The sequence below is a fragment of the Cotesia typhae genome, unplaced genomic scaffold, assembly GCF_013202065.1.
Source record: "Cotesia typhae breed Kobodo isofemale line unplaced genomic scaffold, CoteBio_Ctyphae contig_48, whole genome shotgun sequence".
NCBI lineage: Eukaryota > Metazoa > Arthropoda > Insecta > Hymenoptera > Braconidae > Cotesia > Cotesia typhae.
In genome coordinates, this window is record NW_027423756.1 from 1,909,597 (window position 1) to 1,925,040 (window position 15,444).

Below are 15,444 nucleotides of genomic sequence, written 5' to 3' on the forward strand. Positions count from 1 at the left end.
AAAACCTGATAATCTGGAGAGGTAGGCTCAATAGGTCGAGCAACTACTAGCCGAACGTTTGTCCCTGATTGTCGTAATACCGTTGCAACTTGCTCGCTTCCCATCCCTCGTAAATTAACATCTCCTATTTGAAGGATATGATCACCGCTTTGTAGCCTGTTATCCTGTAATTAGTAACAAATGGTAATTAATTAATAAGATTTTTAACTTTCAGCTAAGAAAATTAAAAATTTTCATAAACTGAGAAGTTCATTGGTTTTACCCCGTTTTACAAAAATTTAGTTTTTATCAGATTTCGACTCGTGTGAGAGATTGATTGATTGATTGATTAATTTGCAACAGGGTAAAATTACCCTTAATCGATAAGTCACCGGATATCGATAATTATTCGACATAGCACTGGCGCGTCTCGATCTTCGAGCCTAAAGGGAGAATAGGAGGGGGTGAGTTTGGGTTAAAATAGGTGAGCCGTGCAGTGGAAAAGGGAGAAGTAGTGTGACCGCCAGACTGAGTGCCACGAAAATCAAGAAGGACCGATCCCCGGAGTAGTGACGAGACGAAGGAAGCCAACTACAACTAGGAGTTCATTCTCAACGAGTGAGTTAGATCATCGTTTTGTTTGTCAAGATATCAATTATTACTCTGTGGGAAAAAAGTGGAAAAATTGTTGTAATTTTTATAACAATTAACTTAGTAAAATTGATTGATTTTTGTCATTGGAAAAAATCGACAAATTTTTATTCGTGGAATTTTGGTCAAGTGTTAATTTTTGTGTGGCAGTAAATTCCAATACCCAAGGTCAAGCAAAACAGTTAGCGAATATTCTAGCAATTAAAATTTGAATATTTCGACTTGTGTCGAATTTTTTATAATTGATAAAACGATCAGAAAATTATTGATAATATTTTATATTAAGAATTAATTATTAAGAATTCTATATTGAGAATTAATTATTGAAAATAATATAGATTGGAAAATTATTAAGAATATTATATTAGGAATTATTTATTGAAAATATTATATTATAAAATTATTTCGTCAAGTGTGAATTTAGTAATTTTTGGGATTAAGTCCGTGGATTAATTAAATTAATTTTTATTCCAATTTGATAATTATCGGCGTAGACATTAAGTCCAAGGAATCAGTTATTGAGTCAAAAATTGTCACAGTAAAAACTTAGTCAGAATTAGTTAATTAAATTTGTGTTAATAATTTTGAACTTGATTGTAAAGATTTATATTGTGATTAATTTATTTAACAAAAGTTAATTCAAGGTGTTAAGCCTCTCGTTCGAGATAATGACTTAGGAATTTTAAGCTGTTTTAATATTTTAATTCAAAGAAAATTAACAATCGGAAATTGAAAGTTGGATATTAGTTAAAAGTTAATTGAAATTGGTTGTTAATTGAAAGATATCCTACTATTAAATACTAATGATTGAATAATTTAAATTAATAATATTGTAATGAAATTGAAATCATTTGCTTCAATTTAAAATTGTAAAATTCAATTAAGCAAAGTGTGGGTTATGTGTGTGAAGAATTGTACGGGTTATGCGTGATGGAGAGTGTTAATAGTGTTAAGTTTGGTAGTCCGGCGGACTTAATTTTAAGTTATAAAGTGTGTAGAGTTAGTTCGTTTTGGTAGTCCGGTGGACTTGTAATTTTAAGCTTAGTTTTACGACAGGTGTGGGAGACCGTTTGTTCGAAAAAGCCCGTCTACTCATCGTATCGTCGTTTGGAAGGTTCGTTTGTAAATATCGTTTATTTCGCAGTTATTCTCCGCTTCGTTAGATAATAAGTTAATTATAGTGTGTGAGTGAGCGCTTAAATTGTTAAATTTGTGAATTTTTATTGTTAATAAATATCGATATCTTGTTAATTAATTGTTTATTATTCAACAGCACCTTCCTCCACTCTCTCTACCCTAAGATTAAGTTTTCTCAGCTCTGGACCGGTTCCAGGAACCGTGATTAAAAATCCTGGTGGCGCCCTAATAATTATATTGGTTGTTAGATTTGTTTATTTATTTATAAAATTGATTAGGGGCCAACCTGAACAGGTAAAACTGTTACAAATTGATAATTTATTCATGCCAAGGCACAGGCCAAATGGCAATATTCTATTATAGTAGGTACATAATGTTTACATATTAAGTATTAATATTGCATGCACATACACTAAGATTATTTCTAAAAATTATTACTAAAAAATTTTAGCAATATTAATTGAATTTCGAATCTTATCCGATTCGACAAATAACTCTAAATTCTAAATAACATTTCAAATATAGAGAAATACTCAGGTAAATGAAACAATAACTGAGAGCATTAATGGTTATCAAAAGATTTTTTAATTGTCCAAATTTAATAAATGTTTAAAAATTTTATTTTAGAACACCTCCAAACTGCTTGAGTTAACAATGTCGCCAGGAAGCTCCCCCCACACTCTTATCACAGTTACTATAAATGAGCGCTCCAAATAAATAGTAGCAAAGTGAGGTAGTTTAAATACAGTGTGTTTTTTAGTTGCTAATCTATTAGAGCGTCTCACGTCAGTTTCTTCAAAGAATGCATCTCGTAGATAGCCCGTTTTAGCGACTTCCAGTAACTTACAGTCGGCGACATGTATTTCTCCTGTACACGATAACAAATGTCCACGAAAATATCTCTATGTAAAGAACTCTATGTTAGATATTTCTATGGAATATCTTTTCTAGCGGAAAATTGTTATGGGAAAAAATTTGTCTATTTGACAATAATTATATGCAAAAATAAGTCTATGTGCAAATAAATCTATTCGAAATCAAGTCCGTGAAAAAATATTTCAGTTTTAAAATAAATCTATGCATCAACATCTCTATGTAAAATGAGTATATGTAAATTTACAAATTTGCTATAGTATCTGTCATAAAGTTGCATGCACTGCATTAACTGTGAGTGAGTGTTGAAGCACTGGAGTTTTGAAATTTAAATTTAATTGAATGTTTTTTATTTTTCAAATTCATAAATCTTTGATAAAAAAAAAAAAAGTTAGGAAAACGGTTGACCCTGACGGCCATCCCTGCAACTTCCCGCTACTTTCATAATTAAGCGCTCGATATTGCACTTATTATGTTTCTGAGCTCTTCGAGCTCAAAAATCTAATTTTCGTGTAGTTTTGAGCTCTCCGAGCTCAAAAGTTTGATAGGAGCTTATTAAATCAATATTTTTGGAATTATCAAATCGTGATAACTTTTGAATAGATCAACCGATTTCCACGCGGTTGGCGGCATTCGACGAAGTTTCATCATCCTCATGAGTTATTTTCAGGTTTTGATTGATCGAATCGAAAATTTCAGAGTAACCCCGAAAAAACACTTTTTTCGGTTTTCATTCGTTCACGATAACTCACGAACGAATCAACCGATTTTGACCGAACTGGCGGCAATCGACGTGGTTTTTTTATGTTAAGAGCTAATTAGTTTCTAGAATTGATCGGTAATGCCGTTTAAAAGTTATTTCAAAAAAACCACGTTTCAAAAAATATTTTTTTGTAGTTATTTTTACAATTTTTCAAAATCGACTGGTCCGAATCAGTTCAAATTTTTAGAGAATCTAAGTTTGGTCAAGCCCTTTCGAATGGCACCAACTGCGATGAAATCGGTCAAGCCGTTCAATAGTTATAAAACGGTGACACACACACACACACACACACACACACACACACACACACACACACACACACACACACACACACACACACACACACACACACACAAATAGAATTATATATAATGACTTTCGGGGTTTCGTATAATTGTATAAAAATCATATATAGTTATATATAATGATTGTGGGGGTTTCGTATTATTATATATAATTTTGAAAAGTTTTATTTTACATAATTTTACATAAAAATGTACAGCAATTTGATTTTAAATTAAAATAATTACCAATACAAATAATTACCAAACTCTGTTTGATCTATCTGGCCTTTTACATATATAGTCTCTCGGGTAAAAAAAATTACATATAATTCTATAGAACCATATATAATCTATATATGACTTCATATAATTTATATATAAATATAGGTCATTACATACAATCGTGGTCTTTAATTTAAGTATGTTTTTAAGTTTACTGGAAAATAGCAATTTTTAAACTCAAACGTTTATAAACCATAAATTTGAAAATTAGTTGATAATGTCATTAATAAAATTAGTCGCAAATAAAAAATGATATTAATGAAATTAGCGACATGGAAATTTTACCAAATCAAAATTCAGTCATTTATAAAATAGCGAAAAACAAAAATCTGCGGCTACGTGAATTTAGCAAATTCTTACTGCAGAAACTTATAAAATTAGCCGATTGTAAATTTTACGAATTCTAAAATTAGCCGTTTTTAAATTTCTTATAACTTTTGAATGAGTCTGTCGAATCTGCTCTAATTTTCAGAGAAACTAAATTCAAGAAAGTTCTTTCAGATGCCTCAAAGCGTTTTTTGATCCGTCGATCCGTTAAAGAATTACGAGAGATATAGAAACGGCTAATTTTACATTTCGCAAAGTTTATAATCGGCTAATTTGACAAGTTTCTGCGGTAAAAATTGGCTAAATTCACGTACCTACAGATTTTTGTTTTTCGCTATTATTTAAATGACTTAATTTATAATTGGTGAAATTTAAATTTCGTTAATTTCATTAATATCATTTTTTATTTGCGACACATTTCACAAACGACATTATCAACTGATTTCCAAATTTAGAGTTAATAAACATTCTATTTTACAAACGGCTATTTTCCAGTAATATTAAAAACATACTTAAATTAATGACCACGATTGTATGTTCGTTTTTAGGGTTATATATAATTATATAAGACAATATATAATTACATATAATTTATATATAACTATATGTCTTTACATAGGTTTGTTTTTAAGGATATACATAATTGCATATAATTTTATATAACTGTACGTCATTACATACGTTCGTTTTTAAGATTATATATAATTTATGTATAACTAAAGTATTAAGCATAAATATTCAAGTTCTCATCAAGAAAACCTTCGGTTATAATCAAAAAACGATCATTTTCGCGGGCTTCATAATTAATTGGATTTCCAAACCAGAAATAAATTTGTAACTCTCGAGCTTGTTCATTTTGATTAGTTTCTCCTATTTTACATTCAAGCATTTGTACACCTTGAATAATATTTAAGTTATTAACTTCAAGACTTTCATGTATATTAATTTAGAGGATTTATTAAAATTTAACCAATTAAATAATTGTCTTCGAATAAATTAATTTATTATTAGTCAATGAATCTTTCTATCAGTGTATATTGATAATTAATATTTTAAAAACATAATAAAAAATTTTGTTTATTACGCATCGATCATGCATACGATTTGCATTACTTGTAGTTGTTAAAAACTCTATTATTCAACAAGTCTCATAGGTAAACGGGTAAAGTAATAGTCCTTTAAGTGTCAGGTCCCAGGTTCGATCCCCGCGCGTGACGGTTTTTTTTTTCTATGGAAATAATTCTATACAATTATGTAAGATCTTTTTTTATTGATCAAGGATTATTTTTACTAGAGTAAGGAAATAGCTTTAATTTTAAATTTGCGTTAATTCAATGACAATATAAAGATTACAAATACGTCTTACAACTTTGCTCGCTCAATCACAGCTTACAACTACTGCTCTTAGGTATAAAACTGACCCTCAGCCCTCGCACCAACTTCCCACTCCCTTGGTGCACTCCGCATTTTCCAAATTCATACCTACGCACGTATAATCACTCGTTCTCTCTCATTCTTTCTCTCTCTCACTGTATAACCGACATTACGCTTCTTACTAACTAAACTATAACTACCTGAGGACCTTTCTGCGTGTAGCTTTTTTTTGATACTACAATTAAATGTAGTTATATATAATTGTATATAATTTATATATATAATTATATATAGTTATACATAATTATATATAATTATATAGGGTCATTTTATACATAATTATATATAGTTACATAAAATTATATATAGTTATATATAATTATATATAGTTACATATAATTATATATAGTTATATATAATTATATATAGTTACATATAATTATATATAGTTATATATAATTATATATAGTTACATATAATTATATATAGTTATATATAATTATATATAGTTACATATAAAGTTTTTTACCCGGGATTTTGAAAATAATTAATTACTCAAATCTGCACAATTTTCTCTGTGTGCGTGTGCGTGTGCGTGTGCGTGCGAGTGTGTATGTGTGTGTGTAACCCTTTTATAACTTTTGTACGGCTTGACCGATTTTATCGGGGTTGGTGCCATTCGAAAAAGCTTGACCAAACTTAGATTTCCTGAAAATTTGAACCGATTCGGAACAGTAGATTTTGAGGAATTGTAAAAAAAACTACAAAAAAAATTTTTTTGAAACGGGGTTTTTTTGGGAATAACTTTTAAACGGCCGTACCGATCAATTCCAAAAACTAATCAACTCTTAACATCAAAAAACCACATCGATTGCCGCCAGTCTGGTCAAAAGCGGTTCATTTGTTCGTGAGTTATCGTTGACGAAAAAAATCGACGAAAAATGTTTTTTTCAGATTACACCGAAATTTCCGATCTAATCAATTTGTGTTCGAAAGTATATCATTAAATTTGAAAAACTGCGTCGAATGCCGCTAACTGCGTGAAAATCGGTTCATTCATTCAAAAGTTATTGCGGTTTAAAAATTAAAAAAATAGTGATTTATTAAACTCCTATCAAACTTTTGAGGTCGGAGAGCTCAAAACTACACGAAAATTAGATTTTTGAGCTCGAAGAGCTCAAAAACATAATAAGTGCAATATCGAGCGCTTAATTACGAAAGTAGCGGGAAGTTGCAGGGATGGCCGTCAGAGTCAACCGTTTTCCTAATTTTTTATTTCTGTGGAAATAATTATATTTAATTCTATACAATTACATATAATTTTATACAATTCTATTTCATTATATACCAGTTCTATCCAATTATATCGCGTTATTTTTTTTTAAATAATTATATATAACTCATACATAATTGTGTTTAATTTCATAAAATCTTTAACACTCGGGTTATTAATTACCAACACAGTAACAAGCTTATGAGTTGGTCTAATGTCGAACCAACACACACAAAAACCATGATTGAAGGGCACAACATAGTAAAAAGCTTATGTGTTGGTCTATTATCGAATGGACACACAAAAACCACGATAAAAGTACATGCCGTTTCTTCATGAATTTGTAATCCATATTCTATCCGAAAATTAATCACGGATGAAATTTCGTCGATAAATTCTCTCCGAATGAACTGTTACGCAATCGAAATAATCATACGATTTTTTATTTTTCATCATAGTGAAAATTATTCTAATAATAAAAATTTATCAATAAAAAATGTAATCTCAGTCACATTCCACGGAAAATTTAATAAAAGGATAGTTGATTTAACGTTTTTAAGGTTCAAGTTTGCATAAAGATAATTTCTATACATTTAAGGGTTTTTGAGAGCTAAGTGTGGATTCTGGAGTTTTAATTAGAACCTTAAAAATGCAAAGCTAACCGTATGAAGGATTGCGACGGAAAAATTACGATTAATTTCTATGTTGAATCGAATCTCTAAATTCTAAACTGACCCTCCAAAACCACACTGAAGATTTTGAAGGTCAGGTATGAAATTATTTTTTTAATCGGAAAGTAAACGTATTTCATAGATACTTACCCGGTCAGCAACGCCTCCTGGAAGTATTGTCTTTACTACTACTCCAGTACTTTTTCCGCCAATAATACCAAACCCAAGACCAGTACCATCGTTTACCAAATTTACTATTTCGACCTGTGCCCATTCGGTATTTAACTAGAACAAGAAAAAAACCGGAATTAATAGCTTGCTGAAGGTATGGGAGGGACATTCCATGCGAAATCGGAAAATGACAAAAAATTTTTAAATTTCTGTAGTTAATTCTAATTTAGCCTTAATTTATTATTGAATGTCTATATTTTATTAAATTATAAAGAAAATTTTTTTTCAATCAATAAGAAAACCAATTTTTCCCTCTTAGTAACTTTTCAGTCGTACTAACTAGTATCCGGGCCAAATATTGTTTAAGTTGGCAACACGTTTTTTTAATCATCTTATCAATTCCAGCTAGTGATTCATTTTATTTAAGAAAAAGAATTAAATAAAGAAAAGAATTACGTTTGATTGGAAAATCGGTTCATTCATTCAGAAGTTATTGTGGTTTGAAAATTAAAAAAATAGTGATTTATAAACTCCTATCAAACTTTAGAGCTTGGAGAGCTCAAAACTATATGAAAATTGTATTTTTGCGCTCGAAGAGCTCAAAAACATAATAAGTGCAATTTCGAGCGCTTAATTACGAAAATAGCGGGAAGTTGCAGGGGTGGCCTTCAGGGTCAACCGTTTTCCTAATTTTTTTTAACTTAAGTACTACGTTCAAGTAAAGCTACTACGTTCATGTAAAGCTACTACGTTCACGTAAGTACAGTATATGCGCATCTATTATTGCTCCGTCTTTCCGAACAATTTTTCTGCTTTTATTGCCTTCGGGCATTTTTGTTGCAGATATTGTTGCAAGTAAAATATTGCATCCTTCACGGATTGCATTAAATCTTTGGTGCTACCTGTTATAAAGCTGTTAATTTTGGATTATTATTCATCGATAATTGTGATACAGGTTATGATATTTTGAGCGACGTGTCACTAGTGTTAGTCTCTCCGACGGTGCGGTAACCATATAACCATATAACCATATAACCATTCCGACGTCTACTATTCAAAAGCAGTTGTGGCCTTCGATTGATAGATGGAGCTTCTGTTGTAGGACTGAGTGGCCCTCTTTACTCACATTGTCACATTAGCTAATATACTGTGCATAAGCGAGCTCTTTGAAACTCATCTTGTTATGAATTGTTCCAGGTGCAAGAAAATTGCGAAAATTTTTAAAATCTGTGAAACGTGCAAAGTGTCGTATCATCCCAGTTGTCTTAAAGAAGCCTTAAAGTTCAAGCCATCCAACGATTGTTGTGTTATCTCGTTAAATACATCTTTGTCACCGCTCGTTATTCCATCTAGTATATCAAAACCTTTAACTCGTCGTCAACGGTCTACTCTCTCCAGCTATAAGTCTGCTGGCTCATCACCGAAGACTCCTCCGATAACTGTGTCTGAAGATTCAGTTTTTAGCCCACCGATCATTTCAAATTTTCCAGGAGTTAGTAATAAAGGTCCAGAAATGAGCGCTAATACTACAGAGTCAACAAACCAAATTCCAGCTAAATCTACGGAGGCCTGGTTGGCTCACCGTCCACTTACGAAAAAGTGGCGCTCCTTTCGCCCACAAGTTAACTAGTGCACGAGTCTACTAGTGCACTTATGCACTTATGGAGGCGACGCGACAGTATTAGAAGCGCGCTTTTAGAAGGTATCGCCATTTTGGCACGCGCAAATTAAAAAACAACGTCTTATTTTGTTATTGTTTACGCTACGCTACAATAGTGTAGATATTAATATTGGAAATTTAAATTTATTTTAATTTATGAATTGCTATTGCTGTAAAATCGCTATTTAAATACTGTCGTATCGCCTCCAGAAGTGTATAAGTGGACTAGTAGACTCGTGCACTAGTTAACTTGTGGGCGAAAGGAGCGCCACTTTTTCGTAAGTGGACGGTGAGCCAACCAGGCTTCCGTACTAAATCAGATTGGTCTAATTTATCCATTGATGGGAAATTAAGTTTGCTATTAGATATGGCCTTCAAAAATAGCTCATGCATAAATGATGTTTCTATTAAGCTTGCTAAACAAAGTGACGACATGAAAAATCTGGTCGATAAACGCGATCAAAATAGCTCGGATATTAAGCGTCTATCTTAGGACCTTTCTGCTGTACATGTGATACTAGAAAAAGTATCCAATGCTCAATTAGTAGCTGCTACAGAGGCTGACAATATAAAGAAAAGTATGGATCAAACTGCTAAAAAATGTGAAGAAAACACAACTTCTATTGCTCTTATTAAGTCCACCTTAGATTACATTGGAAATCCAAATGGTACAGTTGGTTCCACAACATCTGAATTGTTAATTTCAGGTGTATCGGATGTAGTAGCATCTGAGCTATCACCGTCACAGGGTGTTAAGCAAGTTTTTGAGAAGCTTGAGCTCTCTAATCTCGAGAATGATGTTCTGAGTACTCAAATCTTCGGCAGAAAGGAAAATCAAGCGAGGAAACCATCCTCATGCACGTATATTTTAAATCTTAAATCTCACCAAGTTAGAGACTATATTATTGAAGTAAAACGTCGTTCTCAAAGATTACTTGCCAAAGAGACGTTTAAGGTAATTGGAGATATTCCACCTGGAAAACAAGTTTTTATTAATGAGTTCCTGAATGCTGATACATATAAGTTGTTAAAGCTTGCTAAAGCCAAAGCTAGAGACATCAATTGTAAATATGCTTGGGTTCATAAAGGTGTGGTTTACATGAAGAAAAATGATGACTCGTCGAAGATCGTAATACGAACTGAAGATGATGTAAATAAAATTGAATAGCCATTATTATATCAGCCTACCAGCATGGCCTCCACTCTAAAATTTCTAAATTTAAATTTAAATAGTTATACTGCACACACAGCTTCCTTTGAACTTCTGGTAACTGAAACAAAGCCTCATATAATCTCAGTGGTTAAGACCTGGTTAAATCCCGAAATATCAGCCTCACTAAATGAATATTCTGCTATTCGTAGGGACAGAGGACTTACCGATGAATCTGGGTGTTATGTCAGAGGAGGTGGAAATCTCTGTTTTATTCAGAAATCACTTAAATCGAAGGTTCTTTTTATTTCTGAGTCAAATCATATAAATCATCCGGAATTCATAATAGCTGATGTTACTCTATCCACAGGATTGCACATGCTTAAATCATGTAATTATAGAAGGCCACAAGGAGATTTATTGGACAAGTTCTTTCTTGAATTCGGCAAACTTTATCCTCATTATAGTAATGTTTTAATAATGGGTGATTTAAATTGCAATTTACTTAAATCTGACCGAACTTCAAATCATCTCAAATCCTTTATTGCTGACTCTGATCTATTCTGTGTTCCTTTTGGATTAACTTTTCACACGTCAGAAACTGATTCATGGCTTGATGTCATCATTCTTGATAGCAAAGACAAGCTTGTAAACTTCTTAAAGTCAAAGTCACCCTTTATAGGTGGACATGATTTCCTTATCTGTGAGTATAAGCTGGGATCACAAAATCATGATAATAAGGTGATTAAGTTTGGGGATTTTAGAAACTGTAACCATCAATCACTGTCGCAAACATTAAGTGAAAGATTACGATTAACGGATATTGATCCTGAAATGATTAATCTTGATGAATTTGTATATTTCTTTTTGTACCAAGTCACTACATCATTAAATATTTATGCACCGATGTCTGAGAGGAAAATCTGTCGTCCGAAATGTCCTTGGATTACTCGTGAACTGAAACTGGAATTTCATAAACGTGATGCATTATAAAAGCGTTACAAAAGAACTGGATGCCCAAATCTATTTTCTTTATATAAAATTAAGAGAAAAGAACTTAAAATCAAGTTAATGAAGGTGTGTAATGATTATCTGAAGAGTTTTCTTGAAAATGAATCAAATAGATCAAATATCTGGACCAAACTGAAACGTGTAGGGATTGTAAAAAGTAGTCATCTCGTCTTGATCACTTTGACGCCGATCAGTTAAACAAATTTTATGCTAATATTTTAAATAAACATTTGTCTTGCAGTCGAGACTTTGTTCTCAATCTTCCGCATCTATATTCAAAGAAAGTAAATTTTGAATTCAATTGGTCCAAAATAGATATTGTTGACGTCACGAAAAATCTCCAATTGACATTACAAAAATCGAGTGGTAAAAGCCCAGATGGACTTGATCTAAAATGGCTGAAAGATCACATACCACAAGTGTCTCTTTTTCTAAATCTAATCTTCAATAGGTCGTTAGAAACTGGATCATTTCCGGAAGCATAGAAGTCAGTATACATCGTACCGCTAAACAAAGTGACACCACCACTTTCTTTATCTGATACGACACCCATAGCTAATCTATCTCATAAGTCGAAAGTCTTTGAGCAAATTATAGCTAACCAAGTAGTTACTTTGTAACAGGGTAAAATTACCCTAAATCGATGTCACCGGATATCGATAACTATTCGACATAGCACTGGCGCGTCTCGATCTTCGGGACTAAAGGGAGAATAGGAGGGGGTAGTTTTGGGTTAAAATAGGTGAGCTGTGCAGTGGTAAAGGGAGAAGTAGTGTGACCGCCAGACAGAGTGCCACCGAAATCAAGAAGGACCGTTCCCCAGAGTAGTGACGAGACGAAGGAAGCCAACTACAACTAGGACTTCATCCTCAACGAGTGAGTTAGATCATCGTTTTGTTCGTCAAGGTATCAATTATTACTCTGTGGGAAAGAAATGGACCGCAGTTTGCACTCGGTTTACTTTACCTCTTCACAATTTATTTTATATATAAAATTTATCAATAAATAATAGTCAAACATTTGCTAGTCTGTACTGATTGATTTTCATGGGCGCTTATACCCGAGAATCACTCAATCGACCTTGCGGGAGAAATTTAACAACTAAAAATTTATCAATTAATTAACATCAGAAAAATTCGTTTAATTTATTGTTATAATTCTTATAACAATTAACTTAAGAAAAATTGATTAATTTTGTTACTTGAAAAATAATCGACAAACTTTTTACTCATGGAATTTTTGGTCGAGCGTCAGTATGTTTTGTGTCGCAGTAAATTCCAACACCCAAGGTCAAAGACAACTAAGCTAGCGAATGTTTGAGCTAATGAAATTGAAGGTTTCGACTTTTGTCGATTTTTGTAATTTATAAAATTATCTCGAAACTTTTATCGAAATTTATATTAGGAATTATTTACTGAAATTATTTTATATTGTGAAATATTTTTATCACGCGTGAATTTTATTAATTTTTGGGATTAAGTCCGTGAATTAATTAAATTAAATTTTGTTCCAAATTGATGATTAATAGCGTGGACATTAAGTCCAAGAAATTAATTATTCTGAGTAAAAAATGTCACAGGAAAAATTGGTCAGAATTAATTAATTTACAACAATAAACTTGTGTTAATAATTTTAAACTGATTGGAAAATTTATATCGTGATCGATTTAATTAGCAAAAGTTAATTCAAGGTATTAAGATCTCTCGAGTTAAACAATTATTGTTATATTATTAAGACCATAACAATAGGTTACTTAGGAATATTAATCTATTTAATATTTTAATACAGAATTAAAAATTACAATCGGAATTTGAAACTGAATGTTCGTTAAGTCTTTGGAATTTGATTGTTAATTTGGAATTATCGTTTCTCCAATTACTAATGATTGAATAATTAAATTAAAATATTTAATTAAAATCAAGTATAGTCAATTTTGTTAAATTAAAATTTATAAAATAAAATCATACAAGTGTGGGTTATGTGTGTGATGATTAGTGTGGGTTATGCGTGATAGAGAGTGTTAATAGTGTTAAGTCAGTTCTGGTTAGCCGATAGTTAGGCTAGACGGTCTCTGTCGCACTGCAGTCTTTGCGCAGAGAGACTCGTTGGTCCTCGTTAGCCAACAGTTAGGCTATAGTTTTAAGTTGTCTTGGTCAGCCGACAGTTAGGCTGTAGTTATAAGTTTTAATTAATTATAGTGTGAGCGTGTGAGTGAAATTTAATTAATCTTGATAAGTACTTATTTTGTTAATTTTTATTGTTAATAAATATTGATATATTGTTAACTAAATATTTATTCTTTAACAGCACCTTTCTCCACTCTCTCTACCCTAAGAATAAGATTTCTCAGCTCTGGACCGGTTCCAGGAACCGTGATTAAAAATCCTGGTGGTGCCTTGATAATTATACTGTTTGTTAGTTTCGTTAGTTTATTTATAAAATTGATTAGGGACCAACCTGAGCAGGTAAAACTGTTACAACTTATTTGGAATCAAACAATTTGCTTAATGATCACCAAGCTGGCTTTTGCAAATATCACAGTACCTAAGCAGCGGTAATAAAGCTTGCTGATGAGATTCGTTCAGCTATTGATCGAGATGACCTGACATACCTCATTTTATTCGATTTTACAAAGGCTTTCGATCAATTAAATCCTCAAGTTTTATTCATTGCCATGTTTGAATTGGGTTTTTCACTAGATTCTATTTTATGGTTCCACTCCTATCTCACAGGAAGATTACAAGCAGTCATCAACGCAGAAAATTTGGCATCTGAATTCATTACTACTACGTCGGGTGTGCCTCAAGGGTCTATTTTGGGACTATTATTATTTCTTATCGTCATAAATGGTGTGGTTAAACGGCTATGTTTTTGCAAACATGGCCCGTTTGCTGATAACAAATGCAGGCATACCTGCATTTCAAAATCTCCAATCTAGATAAAGCAGCTTATCGTCTTACTACTGATGCTCAAGCGGTAGCCGACTGGTCGCGTGATATGGGTTTCGAAATCAATTATCGAAAGACTAAGGTAATGATTTTAGGAAGCAATCGGAAGTTAAGATCACTTGCAAATATTGCACTTCCGCAAATTATCGTTGATGGAAATCTTATACCGTATGTAAACACCACAAAGCATCTTGGGGTCCATCTATCTTCAAACCTTTCCTGGGATTTTCATCTTTCGCAGGTATCTCGAAAAATCTTTGCCTCATTAAATAGCTTGAAGCGCAGGAAAAATATTCTGTCTCCTTCTTTGTGCAAGTTGATTGTCTCTGCCACGATACTGCCTATTATTGACTATTGACTATATTGACTATTCTTCAGTAGTGCTGGTAGATTTATCAAAGAGACTTGAAAGCAAACTACAGAGATCGGTAAATAGTACCATTCGGTTCATTTATAATTTGAGACGTGATGAACATATCACACCATATCGACGTTCACTAAATTGGCTAAATATAAAGTCACGAAGACTGTATTATCTGGTTTGTTTATTTTTCAAATTAATAACGACGGGTGAACCAAAGTTTCTACGAAGATTATTCACGGAAGAAGATCCTGAAATTAGGTGGTCAGATAGACTGGCAGCTAAAAATAATATTTCCTTCAAGATGCCAAGTTTTGCTACTACGACCTATGAGCATTCATTTGTAGTAACAGCTATCCGGTTTTGGAAGGACTTACTTTCTGATATTGTAAATGTTCTTAGTTTAGAGACTTTCAAAATTAAATTGTTCGATTTTCTCTTGAGTAATGAATAGTTAGAAATTAGTATGCTGGAAAATAACATAATATAGTGATGTATATATAAATTGGATTTACACTCTTGTTTTAAT

At 32.2% G+C, this 15,444-nt stretch overlaps 2 protein-coding genes and 1 long non-coding RNA gene across 5 annotated transcripts in view; 2 read left to right on the forward strand and 1 right to left on the reverse strand.

Moving 5' to 3' along the window:
- Positions 1-15,444, reverse strand: part of LOC141529515 (patj homolog) — a 769,735-nt gene that overhangs the window by 460,437 nt on the left and 293,854 nt on the right. For all 3 annotated transcript variants that reach the window (XM_074246076.1, XM_074246077.1, XM_074246078.1), the window contains 2 exons: positions 7,765-7,899; positions 6-164 (listed from right to left, as the gene is read on the reverse strand). In XM_074246076.1, coding sequence (XP_074102177.1) covers positions 6-164; positions 7,765-7,899 — 294 coding nt within the window. The remainder of the gene's footprint in view (positions 1-5; positions 165-7,764; positions 7,900-15,444) is intronic.
- Positions 1-15,444, forward strand: part of LOC141529552 (uncharacterized) — a 137,484-nt gene that overhangs the window by 27,184 nt on the left and 94,856 nt on the right. The window lies entirely within an intron of this gene.
- On the forward strand, positions 9,706-10,623 carry LOC141529537 (uncharacterized). Its single transcript, XM_074246137.1, has one exon. It carries the CDS (start codon positions 10,026-10,028, stop codon positions 10,611-10,613), a length of 588 nt encoding a protein of 195 aa, XP_074102238.1. The 5' UTR covers positions 9,706-10,025; the 3' UTR covers positions 10,614-10,623.

What these genes read in the sequence shown, in the direction of transcription:
- LOC141529537 (XM_074246137.1), top strand. Translation starts at nt 10,026, where the DNA reads ATGGATCAAACTGCTAAAAAATGTGAAGAAAACACAACTTCTATTGCT.